This window comes from Giraffa tippelskirchi, chromosome 4, assembly GCF_054371585.1.
Source record: "Giraffa tippelskirchi isolate mGirTip1 chromosome 4, T2T-mGirTip1v1.2.pri, whole genome shotgun sequence".
Classification (NCBI taxonomy): domain Eukaryota; kingdom Metazoa; phylum Chordata; class Mammalia; order Artiodactyla; family Giraffidae; genus Giraffa; species Giraffa tippelskirchi.
This window is the reverse complement of record NC_137278.1, coordinates 73,761,365-73,789,161: the sequence shown is the minus strand read 5'-3', so window position 1 is coordinate 73,789,161 and position 27,797 is coordinate 73,761,365. Positions and strand designations below refer to the sequence as shown.

The following is a 27,797-nucleotide window of genomic DNA, read 5'->3' as shown; positions in this document are numbered from 1 at the left end:
GTTCTGCCTGGGTTCCATCTCTAGCATCTGAGCTGGAGACCAGAGACACTCATTTAGTTCTTCTTTACCAGCTAGACATATATCGAGCCTGGAGAGGACGTGGAGACACCAGAAAAGGGCATCTTGAGCCCCAGCTGGTGGGCCTTACATCCTGCTGGAGACGCAAGAAGGTATATTCTGGGGCAATCAGAGTTTGATGGGAAAAGAAGCCTGAGCTCGTGAAAAGAGCATTGATAAAGGACAAGACTACATGTGGGCCTTGGCTGGATGGGAAGATGGGCTTAGAACAAGAATACTTTCATTCCTATGCTTGAAAACACAAAGAGTGTTCTTTCAGGTCTTAACTTCAGCTGCTGACTGCTGGTGACAGTGGTGAAAATGGACTCCAGTGAGCAACCAATGTTTTCTTTCTTTTTAAAATGACTCTTGGTATCATTAAAGAGAGACCTGCCCAGAATGGGCAGACCAGATTCTAGGTGGGTAGCAGGGACGTGTGAAATCTCTTCAAAATGACCAGGCTGCTAAGTTGGGCAAATGTGTCGGGAGAGAGTTTCCTGATGCTTTGCTGCTTTCCTGGAGGCCAGGTCAACAGCCAGTGACAGAGGATGATAGCCAGAAGCCACACCCCAGGAGCAGCACTTCATGGAGAAAGCAGTTCGTGGGTGAAGAACCAGAAAAAAGCCTAGCGCTATGAAGTGATGCTGACACTCCGGTGATGCAATGGAATAAAAGGAAGAGCCTCAGGAAAACCACACCATTGTACATTTCATGGCCATATTCCCCATCTAAACTCCTCTGACTTGTCATTTTCAAAGAGAAAAATTAACAGCAAGTCATTATTCCTACTTACCTTCAGATGTTGCCCTTATTCATAGCACAAGGTCACTCTAGTGTCATCATCATTGAGATGTAGCCCATTTGGGGGCTGTCCTGTATGTCCTGTCACATCATGTGATAGAAACTTCATTTTCCTAAGATGTTGACGACCCTATGAAAGGCAAGTATTCTCTGACGTGCTGATCCCAAAGCCCTCCCCTTTTCCTGGCTATCACAAACAGATGAGAGTGCCCGGGGCAGGATGGCAGTAACTTGAAGTTGTTCCCTGGCCTGAGTGTAATAATCCCTCTAATCAGAGGCAGGAAATGTTTATTTTGAGCTTAATTGGATGAGTCCGTTTGGTATAGCTTTTAGGTCACCTTAAACTTGGGGTGTCCTATGTACTTCAAATAAGTAGAGTTTAAAGCAGTTGGAAACAAGTACCAGATGGACACGAATGAAGTTTATACCTTCTCAACTAGCAGGATTTTGTGTGGAGTTTTTGCTGTTTGGCTAATTCTGATTAAGTTAATACTTCCCCTGAGAAAATACTTCTCCCTTTTTATCCAAAGAAGGGTGGACTCTACCCCTCTGTGGCCTATAGACGATTGTTATAAGAAACAGCAATGTGAAAACCCATTCTGTATTTTCTGTACCACTCTTGGCATTGATTGAATTGACAGTGGCTGTAGGAATTTGGTTGAGATAAATCTAAATTTGGGGAAAGACTACAACAGGGTCGTTATTCTAGAGTAAGGCCTTGCACAATGGGAGGTGAAATGGGAGAAAGCTGAGAAGTACTGAGAGTGTGTGAAAATTAATTTTTTAAACATCTTTCAGGTGATCATTATTGTTGCATAAGAAAATTTACATAATCAATCATAATTATTATTCAGATAAGACTCTTATTCTCTGTTAGTTGGTAGGTAAGTCTTCAGTGAGAGGAAAGATCCTTTCTTTTTATTCTCCATACCTCTCTTTCACCTAACTCAGTGGAAGGTCTATGACACCAATTAAACAAGGCTCTGCCTATCGTCCACATATGGTATGTCTGCCAGAGAGCTGGAGAATCCCACTCATGAGTGTCTGTTTTTAGTTTATTGTGATGATGGCTGTGCTTTCTTGATGAGGAAATAAAATTGATTTATAGTTTACTTTAATAGTTAAGTTTCCCAAAGTGGTTGGATCTTTCTTTTCTTTTGACCCAAGAAGTATCATAGAGAAGAATGGTTGTTTGCTGTTCTTTCTCAAAGATAATAAAACAGTTTACCCAGTGGAAATAGAGAAGAGATGGGATAATAACTTCAAGTAATCTTCTATCAATCCATCATGAGCTCTACTTTTAGAACAGTTTTTAGATCAGCTTTAATTATGCCATTTTATAACTCAGAAGATTTCTAGAGTTGTTTATTTCTCACCTGTGTTTTCAGAACCATCTCTCTTCCTGCCCCACCATCCAGTCTGTCTCCTTCATACCCATATCCAGGTTTTTTCACTGCCTCATTCCTACCCTCCCCATCCCCACATGCAGCGGTCACTTTTGTTTACCTCTGCCCTTCATATGTGTGCTTCTAACTTGCCAGGCCCTCTACTCCTCCCACCACCTTCTGCTGTTCAAGACCTTAATTGTGGTCTTTCACATAATTCAGATTTGTCTCAACCAAATTCCAAGGCAATGGCCATTTCCATCAATACCAGTTGCATTATGGAAAATAAAATACAGAAAGAGTTTTCTTATGGCCTTTTCTTATAATGATCTTCTGTAAGTACTGAGGCCTGGATGATAGACATTTCTTCTCTAAAGGCCTAAGAAGCTAAGGGCGCAGATACATAGGTTTCACGTCTGATTTGATACAAGAAGCTTTAGCGCGTAATGACAGAGCATTTTATGTTGCTTTGTATGATTTCCTGTGTTCAATTCCTAGTCCCTAGAAACCAAACCCATGGCTTATATCATCTTCCACATCCCCCAGTCACCTACCCTAGGTCTGGGCACCCAGGACAGACCTGCTGAGTTGATAGGTTATAAGATGGAGACATGGAGAGGAAAAGGAGATGCTACAAGTGTGAGGTCAGGCTCCCTGATTCCCTTAGATGTGGTACGTTAGAGAAATCATTTATCCTGTCACTGGTGCATCAAAGGCAGACTGTTCCAAGTCCAGTCTTTTGTTGGGCAGTCATGTGAAATTGATTTAAAAGTGATAGAATCTTTGCACATGTAAACAGCTAACAAAGTATGGTGAATGTGTGTCCAAACAAATCCAGTTGGCAGGACATGCAGTGCTGCTGAGAGGAAGCCTCTGGCTATCCATCACACCTTGAAAGATGAACAGGGCGGGCCAGATTTTCGCTTCTAAGTTAGGAAAGGTTAGCACTCTGGGAAAATGGAGCCCAAAGGGAATTTCAAACACATGGTGTGGCCCTTCCAGCTTGCAGGTCGTTATTACCTATTCTTACCCTAAATGGCCATGACATATAATCTCTTTCCTAATTTTATTAGTTTACTTACTATCACAAGACCATAACTTTTTAGACATTCAGGTGTGACTAAGGGAGGAGGAGATAGAATAAGGCTTTTAAAATCTTTGATTACCTCAGAAAACGTATTTGCTTACTTTACCAGGAAGTTGGGTTTTTTGTTTTGTTGTGTTTTCTACCCATGCCAAGAGGGGATTAATGAATGAGTAGCTGCTGGGTTTGCCAGCTTTCTTTTGATTTCAGTTTATGTAATTAAGCAGTTCCCAGAATGACTTCAGGTTCTCGCTCTGCATCAAAACACGCTTCTCAAATGGGTTAGGTGTGGAGACCAGAAATAATCCAGACTCACTAAATGGAGGGAGGAGGAGTGGAAAACTTCTCTTGCTTTAAAAGCAGTCCCTCCTGTGGCAAAAGGGTTGACCATGCTTTGGGGCCATGCATACTGAGCTGTATTGAGTAGAAAAGTAAGTTAAAACTGAAGTTCAAATGGGCTAAAGTTAGAATAACTCAAAATGAGGTTAACAATAGAAATAACATGGGGAAATCAACTCTGTTTACAATTGAATTTCTAGCAACCAGAGTCTTCTCCATGGTGGGCATTCAAGACTTCATGCATTCACCAAAGACACACTAGGAACCCACTGTGTTTCAGGCTCCATTCTAGTTGCTGGGGATACAGTGAGAAGCTAATGAGAACCCCTCCCTTAAGGTGCTAACATGGAGTGAATGTTGGATGAACAGATTTTTATTGAGCACCTCTGAGCTAGTAGTGGCCATGGTATTGCTGGGAAGTCTAAGGTTATGTTCCTCAAGGAACTAGCCATCTCATGGGGAGGTGAAATCATCTATCCATGGAACCAAAGAACTGTTCAAAGCTGTCCCAAATACTGGGTGCTGAGACAGACCCCTTGAGGGTGAAATGGTCGGATTGGGCACTCATGGGCACTTTCTACAGGCAGGAGGCTCACTGCAGTAGGCTGACTCATCTTGAAGCCTTTAACTCCCTAAGCAGTAAGAGACTGGAGATACAAATATCAGAGCATCTTTTGATTTTGTTTCTCTTATAGCCAGAGCTGTTTAGTTATTCTATCCACACGATGCTTGTCTTAAAGGGAATTATAGGCACTTTTATTTGGGGTTAGGCTAATTCCCTTAAAAACCAACAGAGTAGAGTTACCAACAGTTCCCACCCTCATGAAGTATAGAGACTACTGAGGGAGAAAGACATAAATCAGTGACACAAATCAACCCTCACTGGAGAGTGTAGCATGTAAGAGGAGGTTTTGACCTGGTCAGAAAAGTCAGGGACAGCTTCCTAGAAGAAAAGATGGCTGCACTGAAATCTGAAGGATGAGAAGGAATTAATTAGGTGAAAGGTCAGGGGGACACATCCCAAGCAGAGGGAGCAGCATGAGCAAAGGCCCTGTGTCAGGAGGGAGTTTTCTATTGAGGGGAAGGGAACAGCTGGGAGTGAAATGACTGAGAATTAAATAGGGCCAGATCACACTGGCCATGAGACATTTTAGGGAGTTTTCTATTTATTCCAAGAGTAATATGAAACCCTTGAAAGAATCAGTAGAATGAGGAAAGGAAAGGGGATACACTGTAATCAGATTTTCATTTCAGCAGGGTAACTCTGCCCACAGTGTGGTCAGTGTTTGGTGTGGGGACTGGAATCAGTGTGGGAAGTACCAGTGAGAAGGCACTTGCAAGAATCTCAACCAGAGATGATAACTGCTTGGGCCGGAATGGTGGCCACGATGGTGGCAGCAACAGAAGGAAGTAGGCAAATGTAACCTACATTTGTACAAAGGTAATAAGTGCAAAGGTACAAAAGGTAAAAGCAATAGGACTTGGTGATGGATATGAGGGATAAAGGGGAGGCGGGTGTTGAGAATGGCTTTTCAGGTTTCTGACTTATACACTTGGCTGGTTGGTGAAGCCCTGCCCTGAGACAGGCACCCTGAATGAGGACCAGTTTGCCAGGGGAAGATTATGAAGCAGTTTTGAACATGTTGGGTTTGAGGGCCTTTGAGGCATCAGAGAGAGATGTCAGAAACACAGCTGGGTAAATGGGTTCCCAGATTGGAGGTGAGGTCTAGGATGTATGGAGGGAGATGTTTGTGAGTCATCAGTGTCAAGGTGCATTAGACACCGTGGGTGTGGATGAGATCACTCAGAGAGTACAGAAAGGGGAGGAGAGGGAGGGCGTCCAACCCTGCCTTGTGGGATTCCGACACCTAATGGCTGGAGAAAGGAGAAGCATACAAAAGCAGGCAGAACAAATCTTCCAGAACCACAGGGAGAATAGCAGCTGAAAGCCAAGGAAAGCAAGCATTTATTGGGAGAGGAGGTCATCAGGGAAAAATAATGCTGAAAGAATAGGGAAAATGAAGACTCAATAAGGACGATAATAACTATCATACCACTAGCTATAATGCTATAGTAATAATCGTCATTGACAATCTTTATGGAGCCCCAATTATGAGCCAGGCACTTTAACATATAATTTAATCCTCGTAAGAATTTTGTAAGGCAGGTCCTGTTATCATCCTCATTTTCACAGTAGAGAATGCTGAGCACAGAGAGCCGAAGTCATTTGCCTGAAGTCACACAGCGAGTGAGTGAAGAAATCAAGGTGGAAGCTCTTCTTTCTCACTCCATGGCCCCTGTCCTTAAATGCCTTGTGTCTGGTGTTGGGGAATAAAAAGCAGCCAGGGAGGCAGGGTGGGGAGGGGAGATTTAGAAATTTGAATTCTTTCAAGCAAAGGCAAGAAAATGTTCCATGGTTGCTAAAGCCCAAGTCCAAGTTGGTAACCAGGAACTGGTATTGCAGCAGCTGTTTCTGATGATGGTTCAGCTAGATTAGAGCAGTGTTGAATGCATGACAAGGCTGTATTTGCCATGGGAAAGCCTAGTTCCAAGTGCTTTAGGGCATTGGTTCTCAAAGTGGGAGCTCCAGGCCAGCAGCCTAACATCACCTGGGAACTAAGAGATGCAGATTCTCAGGCTCCAGTCAAGACCTTCTAAATCAGAAACTCTGTGGGGCAGAAGGAGCGGAGGAGGAATCCATGTTCTAACAAACCTCTGTGAGATTCTGATGCACAAGTTTAAGAACCTTGTTCTTGGGAGACCCTTGAAAAAGAGGAAAACCCTAATAACATATGATCCATATATCTCACCTTGGCAGCAACCAGATGGGAGAGTGTTTCTTAACCCTGGCTGCCCACTGTAATCACATGAGGAGCTTTGAGAACTGCTATTGCCAGAGTCCACCCTCAGAAATTCTGGTTTCATTGGGTTGGCATTGGCCTGATCATTTGAAATAAGGATTTGAATGGGGAATAGATGATCGAATAAATGGTTGGCTTCTGAACACTTCTGAGTACCCGGTTGGACCTGGGGGAGAAAACAAGGCAGGCTTTGAAGGGGAAGGTCAAAACAAATGGAAGAGAAGCTAGATCTCAGGTGCTTTGTGAATACCAGTAAAGCTTGAATAATTCTGGAGGTTGTGGTGGGGAGAAAAGGTAGTCTGAATTTATAACAATTCTTAAGGATGACTTAGTTTAAAAGAGACACCAATTATAAAGTAGATATGCCGTCAAGGCTGCTCCACGAATAAAATATTATTGTGATTTTTCAGTTCAGTTCAGTCACTCAGTCGTGTTTGACTCTTTGCGACCCCATGGAATGCAGCACGCCAGACCTCCCTGTCCATCACCCATTCTCGGAGTTTACCCAAACTCATGTCCATTGAGTCGGCGATGCCATCCAACCATCTCATCCTCTGTCTTCCCCTTATCCTCCCGCCTTCAATCTTTCCCAGCATCAGGGTCTTTTCAAATGAGTCAGTTCTTCGCATCAACTGGCCAAAGTATTGGAGTTTCAACTTAAGCATCAGTCCTTCCAATGAATATTTAGGGCTGATCTCCTTTAGGATGAACTGGATGAATCTCTTTGCTGTCAAAGGGACTCTCAAGAGTCTTCTCCATCACCACAGTTCAAAAGCATCAATTCTTCAACGCTCAGCTTTCTTTATAGTCCAATTCTTACATCCATACATGACTACTGGAAAAACCATAGCTTTGACTAGATGGACCTTTGTTGCAAAGTAATGTCTGCTTTTTAATAAGCTGTCTAGGTTGGTGATAACTTTTCTTCCAAGGAGCAAGTGTCTTTTAATAATGTCATGGCTGTAGTCACTGTCTGCAGTGATTTTGGAGCCCCCCAAAAGAAAGTCTGTCACTGTTTCCACTGCTTCCCATCTATTTACCATGAAGTGATGGGACCAGATGCCATGATCTTACTTTTCTGAATGTTGAGTTTTAAACCAACTTTTTCACTCTCCTCTTTCACTTTCATTAAGAGGCTCTTTAGTTCCTCTTCGCTTTCTCCCATAAGAGTGGTGTCATCTGCATATCTGAGGTTATTAATATTTCTCCCAGCAATCTTGATTCCAGCTTGTGCTTCATCCAGTCCAGCATTTCTCATGATGTACTCTGCATATAAGTTAAATAAGCAGGGTGACAATATACAGCCTTGACGTACTCCTTTCCCTATTTGGAACCAGTCTGTTATTCCATGTCCATTTCTAACTGTTGCTTCCTGACCTGCATACAGGTTTCTCGGGAGGCAGGTCAGGTGGTCTGGTATTCCTATCTCTTGAAGAATTTTCCACAGTCTGTTGTGATCCACACAGTCAAAGGCTTTGGTGTAGTCAATAAAGCAGAAGTAGATGTTTTTCTGGAACTCTCTTGCTTTTTTGATGATCCAATGGATGCTGGCAATTTGATCTCTGTTTCCTCTGCCATTTCTAAAACGAGTTTGCACATCTGGAAGTTCATGGTTCACGTACTGTTGAAACCTGGCTTGAAGAATTTTGAGCATTACTTTACTAGCGTGTGAGATGAGTGCAATTGTGCAGTAGTTTGAGCATTCTTTGGCATTGCCTTTCTTTGGGATTGGAATGAAAACTGACCTTTTCCAGTCCTGTGGCCACTGCTGAGTTTTCCAAATCTGCTGGCATATTGTGTGCAGCACTTTCCCAGCATCATCTTTTAGGATTTGAAATAGCTCAACTAGAATTCCATCACCTCCACTAGCTTTGTTTGTAGTGATGCTTCCTAAGGCCCACTTGACTATGCATTCTAGAATGTCTGGCTCTGGGTGAGTGATCACACCATTGTGATTATCTGGGTCGTGAAGATCTTTTTTGTATAGTTCTTCTGTGTATTCTTGCCGCTTCTTAATATTTTCTGCTTCTGTTAGATCCATACCATTTCTGTCCTTTATTGTGCCCATCTTTGCATGAAAAGTTCCCTTGGTATCTCTAATTTTCTTGAAGAGATCTCTAGTCTTTCCCATTCTGTGTTTTTGTCTATTTCTTTGCATTGATCACCGAGAAAGGCTTTTTTATCTCTCCTTGCTATTCTTTGGAACTCTGCATTCAAATGGGTGTATCTTCCCTTTCTTCCTTTGCCTTTCGCTTCTCTTCTTTTCACAGCTATTTGTAAGGCCTCCTCAGACAACCATTTTGCCTTTTTGCATTTCTTTTTCTTGGGGATGGTCTTGATCACTGCCTCCTGTACAATGTCATGAACCTCTGTCCATAGTTCTTCAGGCACTCTGTCTATCAGATCCGATCACTTGAATCTATTAGTCGCTTCCACTGTATAATCATAAGGGATTTGATTTAGGTCATACCTGAATGATCTAGTGGTTTTCCCTGCTTTCTTCAATTTAAGTTTGAATTTGGCAACAAGGAGTTCATGATCTGAGCCATGGTCAGCTCCTGGTCTTGTTTTTGCTGACTGTATAGAGCTTCTCCATCTTTGGCTGCAAAGAATATAATCAATCTGATTTCGGTATTGACCATCTGGTAATGTCCATGTGTATAGTCTTCTCTTGTGTTTTTGGAAGAGGGTGTTTGCTATGACCAGTGCATTTTCTTGGCAAAGCTATCAGCCTTTGCTAATTATGATTTTTACTCAGTCTTATTTGAAATGATTCTACTGATTTTAATCAAAAATAATATGCTGACATCCTCCTAGCAGCTTTGCTGAGACTATGTCTATATGTTAAGAATGTACTCTGACCCTCTGGCCTCTCAAACCTCACTGCTTCCTCTTTGCTCCATGGACCTTCCTCCTTGGCTGACCTGGTCAGTTTACCAGTCCCCAAGCACTGTCACTCTGTTACCATGTCCTGGTATTTATTGGTGCCTCCCCCATCTTCTCCTCCTCTCAGGGAGGGCCTCTCTCCTTCTAGAATCCTCCATGGACCCCCCCCCCCCCCAGTTCAGAGAGTTCCCATTTCTCCTAATCCTTTTAGCACCAAATATCTTTAAGGCACTCCAGTCCTATTTAGTTTTCATCATTCTACACATTTCCCATCTCTGCCCCTGGATCATAAGCCTTATGTTTAAGGCTTATAACCCCACACCCCAACATTCAGGACAGTGATGGCTTACAACTTTTTGCCTCCTGCCCAGCACAGTACCCCACACCCTACAGGCTCAGGAAATAGTAGTCAAGAAACTGTACAAAAAGTGAATTTCAGTCCCTCTTCTTCCCACATCGTCATGATGTGCAGATAAGACGGCACCACCCCCAATGAGATGTGATTATGGTTTGGCCATTCTTGAGGGAAGAATCCATAGGAAGCACACCAAGGTGGAGATCCCAGAGGGAGCATCCTCCAAAGTGAGACGTGCCCCCCTCCATGGGAGGGGCTCTCACCATCTCATTAGTCCATGTTGTTTTGTATTAGGTTCCAGGACTGCTTTAGCAAATCAGCACAAATCTGGTGGTTTAAAATAATAGAAATCTGTCCTCTCACATTTCTGAAGGTCAGACGTCTGAGACCAGTGTCAGTGAGCCAGAGTCCAAGTGCTGATGGAGCCATGCTCCCTCCAGAGGCTCTAGGACAGACCCTTCCCTGCCTCTTCCAGCTTCTGGCAGCTCCAGCTTCTGGCAGCACCACCTTTCTTGGCTTGTGGCCACTTCATTCTAATCTCTGCTTCCTTGGTCACACTGCTTTCTCCTCCCTTTGCAAATCTCCACTGCTTTCTCCTCCATTCTCAAATCTCCCGCTGCCTCCCTCTTATAAGGACATTTGTGACTACACTTAAGGCCCACCCTGGTGATCCAAAATAATCTCCCCAACTCAAGATCCTTAACTTCATCACAACTGTTAAGTTCTTTTTTGCCACCTCAGGTAACATTTATACATTAAGGGATTAGGACTGGGATATCTCTGGGGCAGCCGTGATGTAACCTACCACACAGACAAAGGTAACTGGAGCCTCCAAAGGGACAGAGACTTGTCCAAGGTCACACTTCAAGGTTGTAACAGAAATTAGACAGAGATCCAGGTCTTCTTTCTGTCAATCTTGGACTCCTCCCACCAGACCACGCTGGTTCCTGTGAAAGTAAGACAAAGATCTTAGAATAACACTTCATACCCTGATTCTTTGTCTTCTCTCTGGAACATGTGCTACTAGAATTCCCCTACCTGTGCACCCTGCCCCCACTTGAGTCCCGGTTCCATTACTTCATACTCACTGTACATTCGCTGGTCTGTGTGGGCAGCTGCAGTGGACTCACTAAATGGCATTTTCTCCTCTCCCTTCAGGACCGCCTCTTTTTTGTCATGGAGTATGTGAATGGTGGGGACCTCATGTTCCAGATTCAGCGCTCCCGAAAATTCGATGAGCCTCGTTCCCGGTTCTATGCTGCAGAGGTTACATCAGCTCTCATGTTCCTCCACCAACATGGAGTCATCTACAGGTACCTCTCCTCACCTCCTCTCTTCTCCAAAAGTGAAAAAATAGAGAGTTGTCTGGATACTTGAACTGACTTTGGCTTCCACCCAACTAGTCTCTTAGCAACTCGGTTTAAATTAGTTGTTTGTTTCAATTTGCTTACAGAGGGCTTTGGGGGGAGCTGTTTATCATTGTAAATGTTAATATTTGAATAGCCCCGGAGATCTGATCCACTGTTTGTGCCAGTTTTGATTGAAAGCTTAAGCAGGACGTTTTAAAGGCCCGGTGCCAAGTAACCTTGGGGTGACCTTCATTTCTCTCCGCCCACCACCCAACCCTCTTCCTTGAACATCAGGGCATTCTCTGTACTTTTTCCTTCTGTGCCATGAACTTCCTCCCCTTCCCAGCCTCTCACCACTTCCTGAGTTTGTTTGGCTTCGTTGTCTCCAGCAGATAGAATCAGAGAAGGAGGAGTTCCTTGGGGGGTCTCGGGGTTTATGATCTAGGAGGGAAGAGGGGAGGGGAGCTAGACAGTATCCAACAGGAAGTGACTCTCTGCAGATCATCCAGTCCCTTGTTACTGCCTTGTCCCCCTTCCAAGAAAACATGGAACACACACACACACACACACACACACACACACACACACAAATTTTCCAGTAAGAGAGCAGTACTACTTACGCAGGCTCTTCTGTGAGGTCAGGAATTCTGGGAGGAGTAAATATTTATAATTAGCAACAAGGACACTAAAGTTCCTTCAGATTTTTTCAATGATTGTCAATTTCTTAGATTTTGCTTCCTCCTTTTTCCTTCAACTGGATTGAAGAATAGCTGGCTTGATTTAACCCAAAACTAATCCCTCACCAGAACTTCACTGGCCCTGCTCCTGGGATCAATGCCCTGACTAAAAAAAAATATTCTCCAAGGGGTTCTGAAACCAACCCTCAGCTTCCTTAAGTCCCTCTGCTCAAAAATAGTCAGTGGCTCCCTATGGCCTACATAACAAAGCCCATACTTTCTAGCCTGCTATTATGATCCTCCACGTCACAAGTCCACATATTTGTTTCCTGTTACTGCGTAACAAATTACCACAAATGTAGTGGCTTAAAGCATTGATTATTTCACAGTTCCCACAGGGCAGAAGTCTAGGCACAGCGTACCTGGGTCTCTCTGCTGTGATCAAGGTGTCAGCCAGGCTGCTTTCTTGTTGAAGTTTGAGCTCCTCTTCCAGGCTCACTTGGTTATGGGCAGAATTCATTTCCTTGCAAATGGAGAATACATGTGGCTTCCTCATGGTCAGCAGGAGTGAAAGCCTTTCCTGCTTTGAGTCTCGGGGAGGCCTGGACCCTCTTTGAAAAGAATCACTTGATTAGATTAGGCCCACCCAGGCTTATCTCCCTTTTAACTCAAAGTCAAATCATTTAGGGACCTTAATTATACCTGCACATCCCTGGCCCTTGCCCTACGATGTCTTATAATTGCGAGTGATATCACATCCCTTTCCACATTGTTTTGGTTGGAGGTAAGTCACAGTTTCTCCACCATACACAAGGGGCAGGGGTTATGGGATTATACCAGAGTGTGAAACATTGGGGGTCTCCTTAGGTTATGTCTACTACAGACCAGTACACCTCACTTCCCATGATCTCTTGAGCCTACCAAAGTTCTTGCATGTGTGTGTGCTAAGTCACTTCAGTCATGGCCAACTCTGTGTGACGCTATGGGCTGCAGCCTGTCAGGCTCCTCTGTCCATGGGATTCTTCAGGCAAGAATACTGGAGTGGGTTGCCATGCCCTACTCTAGGGGATCTTCCTGACCCAGGAATCAAACCTCTTACATATCCTGCATTGGCAGGCAGGTTCTTTACCACTAGCGCCACCTGGGAACCCAAGGTTCTTAGCTTGCCTCAAGCTCATTTGACAATTCCCTACTTTCTTGTTCTTCTGTCCTCCTCTTTCCAGCCCAGAAGCCTCATGCAATACTGCCTGCCTGCTGGAAGCCTGGTCCCACCAGCCAGAGCAAGTCTCTCCATCTACCACTTTATTTGCAATTTGGGAATGTCACACCCTCCCCCTTAGGACCATGGCTGCCTCTTTATTAACCCTTCGACTTTCTTATTTTACATCCTCTTATTATCTTGCACATAGTAAATGATCAAGAAATGACCCTTGGATTCAGTTTAAGTTCCTAATCTCTGCCTCCAAAGTAGCTTGCCAACTAGTTAGAGATACTGGCGCTAGATATGTGAAAATATCACCCATATTACAAGGCAACCCACTCCAGTGTTCTTGCCTGGAGAATCCCAGGGATGGGAGAGCCTGGTAGGCTGCCGTCTCTGGGGTTACACAGAGTCAGACACGACTGAAGCGACTTAGCAGCAGCAGCAGCACTTTTAGGATCCAGTGACAAGAAGAATTGTCATTCACTGAGATATCACCCCTATCTACTCCCTATCAGTGTGGGTATAATCACCCACAGTTTACCAGCAGAGATTCAGAGATTCCCCTTAAATAGTGGGTGGACCAAAAGATTTGTTCCGGTGTTTCCATAATATCTTACAGAAAAACCTGAACAAGCTTTTTGGCCAACCCAACAATTTGCCCAGGGCCATATTCGGTAAGTGACACACTTAGGAAGTGTAACTGATCAGCAGGCTGTATGTCATGACACTTGTCATGGGCCCGTCAGGTCCAAGTCCATACTCTTTACTTGTCATTCCTGGTACTTCAAAACTTGACTTTTCCTTACATTTCTAGTTTGTTTTCCTTTCTGCTTCCCTAGATGAATGCTTGCCTCTCACCTCACCTGTGAACACTTTTGTTCTAGTGACTTTTGTGAACCATACTTGTCCCTTCTCTTTCTCTCCTTTCCACTTCCCTGGCCATTTCTCCTTAATCTCTATATAACATGGCCTGGTCCTTGTCCCCTCCAACGCCCATCCTCTAAATACTGGTTTTTCCCAGGGCCTTCATCCCTAAATACTCTCCCTGAGCAATTTCAGCAGTTGCCTGTCTCCAAATGACACCTGTGTGCCCGAGACTCCCATATCACAGTCTCCAGCCCCCCGTTCTCTCCAGATCCCAGCACAAGACTCCTCTCTCAAGATGATCTCCAAGGCCTTCTACCTTCTTTCCCAGGTAGTTTGCAAGAGTTTACTGAGCTGAGTCACTCACTGCCTCTTGCTTTTCTCCCTCCTCTCTTGTCTACCTCCTTCTCCATCGCTGAGTGTTCTTTCAAAGTACAGGCTGATGGTCACATGATGCCCTTCTCAGCATCCTTCTTTGTTAGATAAAGCATGGCCCCTTTTGCCGGCCATCAGAATCCACCAGCCCTGGCCCTGGGGCTGCTGTGCACGGCTGCGTGACTTGGGCATGGCATGGGAGGGAGGGGCCCAGGTGGTGAGTGGGAGCTGGCACCCAGGTTTGCTCTGCTGGTGCATCTGGCTTCAGCCCAAGGAAGAGATGCTTTTTCTACCTACAGGAGACCCCTTTTATTGTTTCTCACAAAGACACCATGCATACTAAAAGGGCCCTGGTGGCCCGCAACAATCTTTTGATCCTTATCACTATTCCCGCAACTGTGTAGTCCACCCTCTATGCCCTCCAGAGGAGACCATTCTCCCCCAAATGCCTTTCTCTTTCATTTCTCCAAGTCTTTGTCTCCACCGTCCCTAGAATTCCCTTGTTCCCAATCTGTATCTTGCTCAGTGAGGGGCTCCTAGGTCACATCTATGGTCTGACTGTCTAAGGGTCCCTGGTTTAAAAAAAAAAAAGGTAGATTCCAGAATACTAGATGCTGCTGTTGCTGCTGCTGCTGCTAAGTCACTTCAGTCGTGTCTGACTCTGTGTGACCCCATAGACGGCAGCCCACCGGGCTCCCCCGTCCCTGGGATTCTCCAGGCAAGAACACTGGAGTGGGTTGCCATTTCCTTCTCCAGTGCATGAAAGGGAAAAGTGAAAGTGAAGTCGCTCAGTCGTGTCCGACTCTGTGCGACCCCATGGACTGCAGCCCACCAGGCTCCTCCATCCATGAGATTTTCCAGGCAAGAGTACTGGAGTGGGGTGCCATTGCCTTCTCCCGAATACTAGATGAGGGGAATAGAGATGGGGAAAGAATGGCCATGAGTTGATGACTGCTGAGACTGGGTGTTGGGTGCATGGGGGTTCACTATTATGTCTGCTTTTGTGAATGTTTTAAATTTGCCGTAATAATCATAATTTTTTTCTTAAAGAATAGCAATTCCAGGGTAACATTCCTAGAGTCTTTGGTTCATTAGGTCTGGTATGGGATTCAGGAATCTGTACTTTCTTAAGGAATTCCTCAGGTGACTTGGGGACCACAGGTGTAGAAAAGTTCTGTTCTGCCTTCAGGACTGTGTAAGATGCCCTTGCTCTGGGAGGCTACCCTGACCACTCAGCCTGTCATGGGGATCATGCCTCCCTTGGGCAACAGCATCTCTCTGGTTCAAGCCAGTTCCCTTTGTCAGCCTTATATTTTGACTTAAGATACCTATTCTGTGATTGAGAACTCCATGCAGGCATGTTTACCTGGCTGGCCTAGGTTGTTATGCTGCTTGTAATAAGTGTTCACTAAATACTTGTTTTCATCTCTAATGCTTCAGAACCCTGCAGTCTAGCTGGGTTGCTACCTCATCAGTTCAGTTTAGTTCAGTCCCTCAGTCATGTCCAACTCTTTGCAACCCCATGGACTGCAGCACGCCAGCCCTCCCTGTCCATCACCAACGCCCAGAGTTTACCCAAACTCATGTCCACTGAGTCAGTGATGCCATCCAACCATCTCACCCTCTGTTGTCCCTTTCTCCTCCCACCTTCAATCTTTCCCAGCATCAGGGTCTTTTCAAATGAGTCAGCTCTTCGCATCAGGTGGCCAAAGTATTGGATCTTGTCAGAAACTTATCTTTTTTACAGGTTCTCTCAAATAATCAGCTTTAGGTTTTCCTGATCAGTTGCCCCCCATTCTTTTCTTCTACTTAATTCCTATCCCTCCTTTCTGTTTACATGTTTTCCAGTGCCCAAGACTTGACTCTGCTCTTTTTCTAATTCTTGGGGGTGGATGCTTATTTTTTGTTCAGTATTTCCCAGCATCAGGGCCTTTTCAGATGAGTCAGTTCTTTGCATCAGGTGGCCAAAGTATTGGAGTTTCAGCTTCAACATCAGTCCTTCCAATGAACACCCAGGACTGATCTCCTTTAGGATGGACTGGTTGGATCTCCTTGCAGTCCAAGGGACTCTCAAGAGTCTTCTCCAACACCACACTTCAAAAGCATCAATTCTTCAGGACTCAGCTTTCTTTATAGTCCAACTCTCACATCCATACATGACTTCTGGAAAAACCATAGCCTTGACTAGACAGACCTTCATTGGCAAAGTAATGTCTCTGCTTTTTAATAAGCTATCTAGGTTGGTCATAACATTCCTTCCAAGGAGTAAGCGTCTTTTAATTCCATGGCTGCAGTCACCATCTGCTACCTCATACCTGTGCACTTTTGAAAGTCTATGTTGGAAGCATCTGTTAGAACACACAGTTCTTCTTCCTTGACCCTGAATTGCCCCATTCCTGCATATTTCTCATTTCATAGATGAATTAGGACCACATGATCTCTCTTTCCCATGTTCCTTTGTTTGAAGCTGCCGGCACAAGGGCTGTGTGAAACATGTCTCTGCCTGTTCGTCTGTGAAGCCCAGATGGCAACCATATTGTGAGTGGTGCAAGGGTTTATCTGGGAGGTTGGCAAGACTAAATTTTGCAGGAGGAACCTCATTGCCAAAGTTGAGATAGAATTTTCCAGCCTTCCTGCTGGAAGTTATACACAAACTAATTAGCGGCTAACTGGCCAGGGTTCAGGAACTAAGGGAAGAAGTTGTTCCTCTGGCCAAGGGCTCACACTAGAAGGCGAGTTCAGGCTGACAGCCAGGCTGCTTTCCTCTGGTTCTCCCTCGTCAGGTTCCCCAGGTGGGTGGCACAGGGCACTGTCTCTGTTTCCTCTGCTCAGCATTCTTGGGAATCCTCTGTGTGCTACGGTGGGAGCAGGTATTAGCTGACTGAGTCTACACTTCCTAACTATGGCTTTTAAACATTTCGTCTCCTCCCTTATGCCTTCACACACACCATGATGGGGGAGGTTTTGAGGGGCGGACTTTCTTCTAAAATTTGATGTAGAGAACTTTCTCCTACTGTGTACCATGCTCAGAGCTTATCTGTTTTCCTCTGAGCTGCTCAGGACAGCAGCTGAGTCTCAGAATGCTCATCTGTCCATGGGACAAGGAAGCGAGAGGATGGGATCTGCCTCAGACACAGAGGGCAGTGGGGGCCCTGGGAAGAGAACCAGAGGCTTGGCAGACAGAAAGGCATCTTCTTCCACAGTCGTAAGTATTGCGGCAGAGGGTGGTAGAGAACATGGCTTCTGCCCCTCTGGCCAACTGTCTTAACACTAGAAGAATGAATTCTTTGTTTTTATAGAACTAACTTCCCGTGTTTTTAAATTACAGAAATAATAGTCATAGGAAAAATCAAAATTTAAACAGAAAAGTAAAATCAGTTTTCTCTTCACCAACCTAATAACCATCCAGGGCAGAACAGATGAAGAGTTGCTAGCTGTTACTGCTAAGTCGCTTCAGTCGTGTCTGACTCTGTGCGACCCCATAGACGGCAGCCCACCAGGCTCCGTCGTCCCTGGGATTCTCCAGGCAAGAATACTGGAGTGGGTTGCCGTTTCCTTCTCCAGTGCATAAAAGGGAAAAGTGAAAGTGAAGTCGCTCAGTTGTCTGACTCTTAGCGACCCCATGGACTGTAGCCTACCAGGCTCCTCCGTCCATGGGATTTTCCAGGCAAGAGTACTGGAGTAGGGTGCCATTGCCTTCTCCAAGAGTTGCTAGAGAATCCTTCAAAAAATCTTGAGCAAGTGATTAGATCTCTTTATGAGTGGCTTCCATGTGAGGTTCAGATAATACCTGCCTTGTCTCCTCTCTAAAGTAGTTGAGTGTGGTCATAACAAGTTGAACTGTACAGGTAAAAGTGAAGGATATGAAAAGAAGGGGAAATGATGAGATATTTACGTCAGGTATCATTGATGATAAACTTTTGTCACATTGAGCACTAAAATTTGGTCTTTAACCAGCAGGAGAGGAAGTTGTAAGTTATAAAGCTCTCCTGCTCTTTTAATTATCCAAGATTTCAATCCTTAATAAGTCATCACCATCACCTCCCAATAGTTGATCTATGCCTGATGCCAGAACTGAGAGGCCATAGCAGACAGGAGGAGAGAAAAGGGTGTTTCTGCTTTGGCCCTATCTAGGTCACTCTACTCAAGAGGTGCTTAGAAAAGGTTTTTGTGTTGATGATGATGTTTATAAAAGTCAGTGAAGAATTAAGAGCAGGAAACAAAGATTTAATTCAGACTCAGATAAACCTGACTGTGTAATGTCTAGTCCTCTCCAGGGCTGGGGGATGAAGCCCAAAAGGAGGAACTTGGGAAGGATTTCCCTAGAAATAGCTGGAGACAGAGGTCTCTGACTATGCTCTCCAAGCCAGGCCTACCCAGGAAATGCATACAGAGTTGTGATGTGCTCTATAGTCTTGCCTTCCTGGTGGTCTATGGGGGAGATTGTGGGCCTAGTTTGGGGAATGATAGCCTGCCTTGATCCTTGGAAACCTTTCCTGCCATGGCCACAGGTAGGTGTTTCCTGAGATGAAGGTCTCTGGTTAAAGGCTATGTTAACAACTGAAAGTTCTAATATTTAGAGTCTCATCTTCTTTCAGTATGTTTCCAATGTAGCTAATGTTCATACAAAACAGAGGATGGGGAGAGATTGGGGAGATCCCTTCTTCTTTCCTTCTCAGTCTCCTAGGAGCTGGCCCTTGGAAAATCTCATGGGGATCTTTGTCCCCACTGAGCACTGTTCTTAGCTGTCAACATTCTCCCGCCCATTGTAGAAAATGACACTTTAATGCTTTAGTGTAAAACTCCTAAGGATCTAAGGCTTGAGTGCGTATTGAGATGATACCAGTTCTCACAGCAGGAATCGTGGTGTGAATGTTAGATCAAGGGGGACCTCAGAGGCTATCTCATCCAACTCCATTATATAGACACAGAACTTGGAAACCGAAACCAGGCAATAACTTACTCAAGTTTACACAGTGAGGTGTTATAAAGCTTAGATGTTATTTTAATCAGAGATATACATAAAGATTCAAATACTTATACCAGGTGCTTAAAGAAATGAAAATCTGTTTTCTGCCCTTCCTCTCCAACAATTTCCCCTACCACAAAGATACCCGCTTGCAATTCTTTTAGCTTACGCTTCTAGGATTTCTAAATAAAACGGTTTTTTTCTTTCTTACAGCTGATTGGATTCTGGTATATGCAAAGTGATTCAAAGTGACCAATTTGGTCTTTTCCGTATTCTTTTCTATTATGCTTTATTACAGGATATTAAATATACTTCCCTGTGCTTTACAGTAGGACCTTGTTGTTTATATATTTTAAATATAATAGTTTGTATCTGCTAATTCCAAGCTCCTAATTTATCCCGTCTTCAACCCCTTTCCCCTTTGGTAACCATAAGTTTGTTTTCTGTCTGTGAGTCTACTTCTGTTTTGTAAATGAATTCATTTGTATCATAATTTAGATTTCACATATAAGTGATGTCATGATATTTGTCTTTCTCTGTCTGGCTTACTTCACTTAGTCTAATAATCTCTAGGCCATCCATGTTGCTGCAAATGGCATGATTTCATTCTTTTTTATGACCAAGTAGTATTCTTGTGTGTGTGTATGTGTGTGAGACATGTACCACATGGTCTTTATCTCTTCATCTGTTGATGGAATTTAAGTTGCTTCCATGCCTTGGCTATTATAAATTGTGTTGCTATGAGCATTGGAGTTTATGTATCTTTTTGAGTTAGACTTTTCTCCATACATGTGCCCAAGAGTGGGATTGTTAGAGCGTATGGTAACTCTATTTTTAGTTTTTAAAGAGCCTTTGTACAGTTTTCCTTTATTTCTTTGTATCAATCACTGAGGAAGGCTTTCTTTTCTCTCCTTGCTATTCTTTGGAACTCTGCATTCAAATGGGTATATCTTTCCTTTTCTCCTTTGCCTTTAGCTTTTCTTCTTTTCTCACCTATTTGTAAGGCCTCCTCAGACAACCATTTTGCCCTTTTGCATTTCATTTTCTTGGGGATGGTCTTGATCACTGCCTCCTGTACAATATCACGAACCTCCGTCCATAGTTCTCTTCAGGCACTCTGTCTATCAGATCTAATCCCTTGAATCTATTTTTCACTTCCACTGTATAATTATAAGGGATTTAGGTCATACCTAAGTTGTCCAGTGGTTTTTCCCTACTTTCTTCAATTTAAGTCTGAATTTGGCAATAAGGAGTTCATGATCTGAGCCACAGTCAGCTCCCAGTCTTGTTTTTGCAGACTGTATAGAGCTTCTCCATCTTTGACTGCAAAGAATATAATCAATCTGATTTCAGTATTGACAATTTGGTGGTGTCCATGTGTAGAGTCATCTCTTGTGTTGTTGGAAGAGGGTGTTTGCTATGACCAGTGTGTTCTCTTGGCAAAACTCTGTTAGTTTTTGCCCTGCTTCATTTTGTACTCCAAGGCCAATTTGCCTGTTACTCCAGGTATCTCTTGACTTCCTACTTTTGCATTCGAGTCCCCTGTGATGAGAAGGACATCTTTTTTGAATGTTAGTTCTAGAAGATCTTGTAGGTCTTCATAGAACCATTCAACTTCAGCTTTCAGCAATACTGGTCAGGGCATAGGCTTGGATTACTGTGATATTGAATGGTTTGCCTTGGAAACAAATAGATCATTCTGCCATTTTTGAGACTGCACCCAAGTACTGCATTTCAGACTCTTTTGTTGACTGTGAGGGCTACTCCATTTCTTCTAAGGGATTCCTGCCCACAGTAGTATCTAAGGGATTCTTGCCCAAAGAATAGCAAGGAGAGATAAGAAAGCCTTCCTCAGTGATCAATGCAAAGAAACAGAAGAAAACAATCAAATAGGAAAGACTACAGATCTCTTCAAGGAAACTGGAGATACCAAGGGAATATTTCATGCAAGTTCCAGTTCAGTCACTCAGTCATGTCTAACTCTTTGTAACCACATGGACTGCAGCATGCCAGGCTTCCTTGTCCGTCACCAACTCCCAGAGCTACTCAAACTCATGTCCATCGAGTCAGTGAAGCCATCCAACCTTCTTATCCTCTGTCATTCCCTTTTCCTCCCACCTTCAATCTTTCCCAGCATCAAGGTCTTTTCTAGTGAGTCATTTCATGGAAAGATGGGCACAATAAAAGACAGAAATCGTATGGATCTAACAGAAGCGGAAGATATTAGGAAGAGGTGACAAGAATACACAGAGAACTGTATTAAAAAGATCTTCATGACCCAGATAACCATGATGGTGTGATCATGCACCTAGAGCCAGACATCCTGGAATGCACAGTCAAGTGGGCCTTAGGAAGCATCACTACAAACAAAGCTAGTGGAGGTGATGGAATTCCAGTTGAGCTATTTCAAATCCTAAAAGATGATGCTGTGAAAGTGCTGCACTCAATATGCCAGCAAATTTGGAAAACTCAGCCGTGGCCACAGGACTGGAAAAGGTCAGTTTTCATTCCAATCCCAAAGAAAGGCAATGCCAAAGAATGTTCAAACTCCTGCACAATTGCACTCATCTCACATGCTAGCAAAGTGATGCTCAAAATTCTCCAAGCCAGGCTTCAACAGTACGTGAACCATGAACTTCCAGATGTTCAAGCTGGTTTTAGAAAAGGCAGAGGAACCAGAGATCAAATTGCCAGCATCCATTGGATCATCAAAAAAGCAAGAGAATTCCAGAAAAACATCTACTTCTGCTTTATTGACTACACCAAAGCCTTTGTGTGGATCACAACAGACTGTGGAAAATTCTGAAAGAGATGGGAATACCAGGTCACCTGACCTGCCTCCTGAGAAATCTGTGTGCAGGTCAAGAAGCAACAGTTAGAACCGGACATGGAACAACAGACTGGTTCCAAATTGGGAAAGGAGTGTGTCAAGGCTGTATATTGTCACCCTGCTTATTTAACTTATATGCAGAGTATATCATGCAAAATGCCAGGCTGGATGAAGCACAAGCTGGAATCAAGATTGCCAGGAGAAATATCAATAACTTCAGATACACAAATGATACCACCCTTATGGCCAAAAGTGAAGAAAAACTAAAGAACCTCTTGAGGAAAGTGAAAGAAGAGAGTGAAAAAATTGGCTTAAAACTCAATATTCAAAAACCTAAGGTCATGGCGTCTGGTCCCATCACTTCATAGCAAATAGATGAGGAAACAATGGAAACAGTGAGAGACTTTATTTTGGAGGGATCCAAAATCACCGCAGATGGTAACTGCAGCCATGAAATTGAAAGACATTTGCTCCTTGGAAGAAAACCTATGACCAACCTAGACAACATATTAAAAAGCAAAGACATTATTTTGCCAATGAAGGTCCATCTAGTCAAAGCTATAGTTTTTCCAGTAGTCATGTATGGATGTGAGAGTTGAACTATCAAGAAAGCTGAGTGCCGAAGATTTGATGCTTTTGAACTATGGTGTTGAAGAAGACTCTTGAGAGTCCCTTGGACTGCAAAGAGAACCAACTAGTCAATCCTAAAGGATATCAGTCCTGAATATTCATTGGAAGGACTGATGCTGAAGCTGAAACTCCAATACTTTGGCCACCTGATGCAAAGAACTGACTCATTGGAAAAGACCCTGATGCTGGGAAAGCTTGAAGGCAGGAGGAGAAGGGGATGACAGAAGATGAGATGATTGGATGGCGTCACCGACTCAATGGACATGAGTCTGAGCAGGCTCTAGGCGTTGGTGATGGACAGGGAAGCCTGGCGTGCTGCAGTCCATGGTGTCACAAAGAGTCGGACATGACTGAGCAACTGAACTGACTGTATAGTTTTCCAGGAATGCACCAATTTGCATTCCTACCAACAGTGTAGGAGGGTTCCCTTTTCTCCACATCATTTCTAGCATTCATTATTTGCAGACTTTTTAATGATGGCCATTTTAGCAGTATGAAGTGAAACCTCGTTGTACTAAATAGCATGGTTTAATGTTATTTTTTGAATTTTATTTTAGGCATTATCTAGTGACTAGGCAAGGGAGAATTTAGTTCTCTGCCCTACCTACTACCTACCCTCCACACTATCACATCCACATACCCTTCCAAACCTCCCATCTTCTCAACAGAGATTACTGTAACTTTGGTTACGTAAATGTACATTGTATACATTGTTATGACTGTGAATAGCTATAACTGCATTTCCTTTCCAATACATTTTATTTGTTTGTTTTCCTTGGAGATAATACAGATGCTCTCTTGTCCACATCTCCCTTCAAGATGGTAAGGTGCAACAATCGTTCCATCAGTATTCTTGGATACACTTCTCCTAAGCCTTCTAAACTGCTTCAGTCCTAACACTTGTCCTCAGTCCCTGTTGCAGAGCTGTCATTCTGGGATCTCCCTTCACTATTGTCTAGGTGTCTTTGCCTCTCCCATGTGAGAGCTCCTCGCTTATGTCACATTGTCTCTTCCTTGATACACTTTCTTGAGGTGGTGATGTACCTTCCAAGAAAAAGTATGGGAAGTAAAATTTTGAAACCTTCCTTCTTTACCTAAAACCATCTTTATCATACTCTCAAACTTGATAAAGAGTTTGGCTAGGTATAGAATTCTAGACTGAAAAGTGTTTTCACTCAAAATGTGAAGGTGTTGTTCCATTGCCTTTCAGCTCCTAGTGCTGCTATTAAGAAGTCCACTGTTTTATTCTTGATCCTTCTTATGGACCTATTTCTTTTTTCTGGAATCTTGTTTAATTACCTGTTAATGATGTGTCATAGACCTGTTTTCATGCATTGTACTAGGCCCTGGGTAAACCTTTTTAACTTAGAAAATCATTCCTTCAGTTCAGGAAAATGTCTTATTTCTTTCTGGAACTATCATTCAGATTCTGGCGTAGTCAACTCGGGCATCACTACAATGAATCATCTGGCTCGCCACTTATTTGGGGAACTTTTGACTATCAGTATTTTTAGAGTTTTTTCTCTTGGAGTCCTCAGTTTACCTTGGAAAGACTCTTCTAGAGTCCTGCCTGAAGAGAGAGAGCTTGGCAGCCAGATGAGCCCAATGAGAGAAGAGCATTGGAGGGCCCAGCTCCCAAAATACATATATCCATCCAATTGCCCTATTTTTAGTTCTATACCCTTGTGCATTCCCTCTCCCTGATTCCACCCTGATTCTTGAGACTTTCTGTTCCTCTTCTCCAAAGAGTAAGTCTCTGAGGCAGAGAAGGGGGTGTGCAGAGTAAGAAGAGAATCTGAGTTTATAGTTGCTTTTCAACCAGATCTTTTTCTACATCACCCTCATCTCCAGAGGTAACGGTTATTGTAAATTCCTGAGCTTTGTTAGAGCAGGAAATTGGAGATTCTACAGTGTAAATTTGATTATCCTTTACTTATCCTATTGCTGGCTTAGGATGCAGCTCTTTCTCAGGTCTACTGAACCATTCCCACTCACCCCTTTGCTTTCCTGCTTCCAAAATTACATTGCTGTTCTTTCTTCTGTTGTTTCCCCCATCTTTGTGTGTTTAGGCCTTTGTGTGTAATTTGGGGAAGGAGAAAAAATAATTTGTGAGCATTTGAGCTACCTATTTATCTAGAAGTAAAAAAATAATAACAGAAATAATAACTACCGCAGCAGTAGCAGCAGCAACAACAACAATGATAGCAAGACACTCATTTTAGGCTTTGTTACCAGACTCTATTCTGAGTACTTTGCACCCATTTACTCATTTAATCATCACACAGTAACCCTATGTGGTAGATACAGCTGTTATTCATGGGATTTATGATATTTCCAAAGAAGGAGATCCTGCCAGATCCCACACTGCTGCCACCACTGTCAGGTCACCCTCTCCCATTGCTGCCTCGCGTGGGAAGCAAAGTTGTATGTTGGAGACAGCACTGAGTTGGAGTCAGAGAACTGGAACTGGATCCCACGTGTGCTGCATCTTTGTTGTGTTTTCCTGAGCAGAACACTTAAACTGTTTGAAGTGTAGTTTCCTCACTGTACCATGGGAATTGGAATGAAAACTTCCCTGGACTGTTTGGAGAATTACATCAGAAAACATTTTTCAGAAGTGCTGAGCACAGTCCTTGGCACCTAGGAAGCTCTATAAATATTGGTTGGATAAATGGGAGAGTGGAGGGTTATGGAGTCAGAGGATGTTATGGACTGAACTGTGTCCCCTCCAAATTCATGTGTTGAAGTCCTAATTCCTAGTACCTCAGAATGTGGCTGTATTTGGAGATAGGGTCTTTAAAGAGCTAAAAGGTAAAATAAGGTCAGAAGGGTGACCCCTAATCCAGTATGACCAGTGTTTTAATAAGATTAGGACACAGAAATGTTCAGAGGGAGACCATGAAGACCCTAGGAGAAAATCCATTTATAGGCTGAAGAGAGATCTCAGAAGAAACCAATACTCAATCTAGTGCCTCCAGAACTGGAAGAAATATATGTTTGTGTTGTTCCGGACAGAGTGTGTGCTTGACTCTGGCAGCCCTAGCAAACCAATACAGAGAACCCAGGGTGCAGTCCCAGCATTGACACTTACTAACCATGTAGCCCTGAGCAAATGGCCACAGTTTCCTGTAAAATGTCGAGCTGATAAAAATGGAGCTCCTAATAAATATCAAAATAACATGGCCAGGTCTGGGGTTCTGGCATAAATTGAAAGCTTTAAATAAGTTGATAGACCTAGAAAGGACTCTGTAAGTTGTTTGGGGGCCAGTGAGGCATGGGGAGGTGCCAGTACCCTGGCAGTGATGACACCCTGTCATCAGGGTGGTGGACATGTGAGGCTTTGCCCCTGTACAGAGCCCAGCTAAGGGCCCAACTAGGACAGGGCTTAGCTTTCAGAGTCAGGCAGTATTTCAGGGGAGGGAGCCTTTCCTTGGCATTATTTCAATACTGCGAGCACCTAGGGACCATAGGGCAGGATGAGTGAGTGCTGAGAAATGCATGAGACAGTGACCAACGGAGCTAGAACACCTGAGGTACGCTTGCATTGGAATGCTACGGAGTCTAATTTCTGTACCTCAGCCTCCTTGATGGGCTCCTTTGGCACCTACCATCTTCATGAACTCCTACACTCACCCCCTGTTCCTTACATGATCTGCTTCAGCAAAAAAGCTGACTTCAAAAATGTGTGTGTTGGTAATGAGACTTATTTCATCCCTCTACTGTGTTGTATAGTTGAAGGGCTTGTCCTTCTGATAAAAGAATATTAAGTATTGTTGTGGAGTTTTCAGGGATAGTTACTTTTTTGTGGGTCTAGGTTTACTTAGAGATGGGACTGTCTTCACCCTGAACTCCTTTCATACAGTGTCACCTGCTGATGACCATGTGGGGTGAAGTCGTTATGATATGATAAAGGAGAGAGGAAGAGTGAATGGAGACAGAGCTGGTTGGGACAAAAGCCAAGTTTACATTCCTCTGAGGAAGCCTCGTTATTGCTGACCAGATCAGAAGTAGAATTCTGACTCCATTGACATTGGAGGTTCAGAGCAAACAGGAAGTTTGGAACCAGAGGGAAATTCCTGATTAAATGCGTCTGAGTGTTTCAGCATAGTGGTGTGTGAGAGAAAATGATCAGGGAGCTATCAACTACTTTTGTGTCTCTCACGATACTCACCACAGAGCTGAGGACCCAATGTAGTGGTTAAGGACTCTTGGCTCAAATTCTGTCTCCATTGCTTATTAGATATATGAACTTAGGCAGCTCACTTCTCTAACTCTGTTTCTTCATCTGTAAAATGGAGATATTACCTCCCACAAAGAGAGATTGTGAGAATCAAATACATGTTAATAGGTGTAAAGCCATTATGATTGTGTGATTGTGTCGGTTACAGTGTAAACACTGAGTACTCACTGCTGGTATTGGCATTGTTATTCTATTTCACAAGTGGCTGAGCAGACAATTGGTAAGTTTCACCTTGTATCTTGCTAGCTGGTAAACTGATGGAAACATCTTGCCAGGTTAGAGTCTCCCAAACAAAGGCTACTTTGAGGACCTGCGTTCTGTCTTATGAAGTACCATTCAGTATCTGTAGCTTTTATGGCCATGCAGTGGTCTATAGAATGTAGGCATCCTTGAACATGTATTACCAATATATGCAACAGTAGAACTTGAATTCTCCTAGGCTTAGTTTGATGATTTTGTTTCTTCAATGCCTTTGGCTAATGATTGCACTGCAAGAAAAAGGGAATTGTTTTAGCAAATAATGGGTAGCTCTGCCATGTGGTACGTAGAGTCTATGCAGACATCTGAGTGAATCCCAAGGTCTCAGTCGGCCCCGGATGAGTCCAAGATGACTCAAGCTGGCGCGGGGTGGGGCGGGGGGTGGTGGTTTCTTCAGCCCTCGGAAGCATTAGGGGCCACACTTAATTAGCTTTGCTTCTCACTTTGGTTGTGTGGTAACAGGGTGATGGATTAATCCTGGTAGTTGTTGCCATCTTCTCTATCCTGCTTCTGGTTCTCGTCTCCCACCATTCCTGCAGATTAATTGTCATAAAACAAGGTGTTGGGGAATTTCTTGCTCAGAAGTCTGCAGTGACTCCGTGTTATCTCAGGATAATGCCCAGACACTTCTGC

The 27,797-nt window shown here is 43.7% G+C and overlaps 1 protein-coding gene across 9 annotated transcripts in view; it reads left to right on the top strand.

Moving 5' to 3' along the window:
- The window catches only part of PRKCE (protein kinase C epsilon), a 631,244-nt gene that overhangs the window by 452,039 nt on the left and 151,408 nt on the right, over window positions 1-27,797 (top strand). For all 9 annotated transcript variants that reach the window (XR_014082521.1, XR_014082522.1, XM_081592037.1 and 6 more), the window contains one exon: window positions 10,927-11,081. Coding sequence is in view for 7 of the 9 variants with exons in the window: in XM_081592037.1 (XP_081448163.1) it covers window positions 10,927-11,081 (155 nt within the window). In the remaining 2 variants the exon portion in view is untranslated. The remainder of the gene's footprint in view (window positions 1-10,926; window positions 11,082-27,797) is intronic.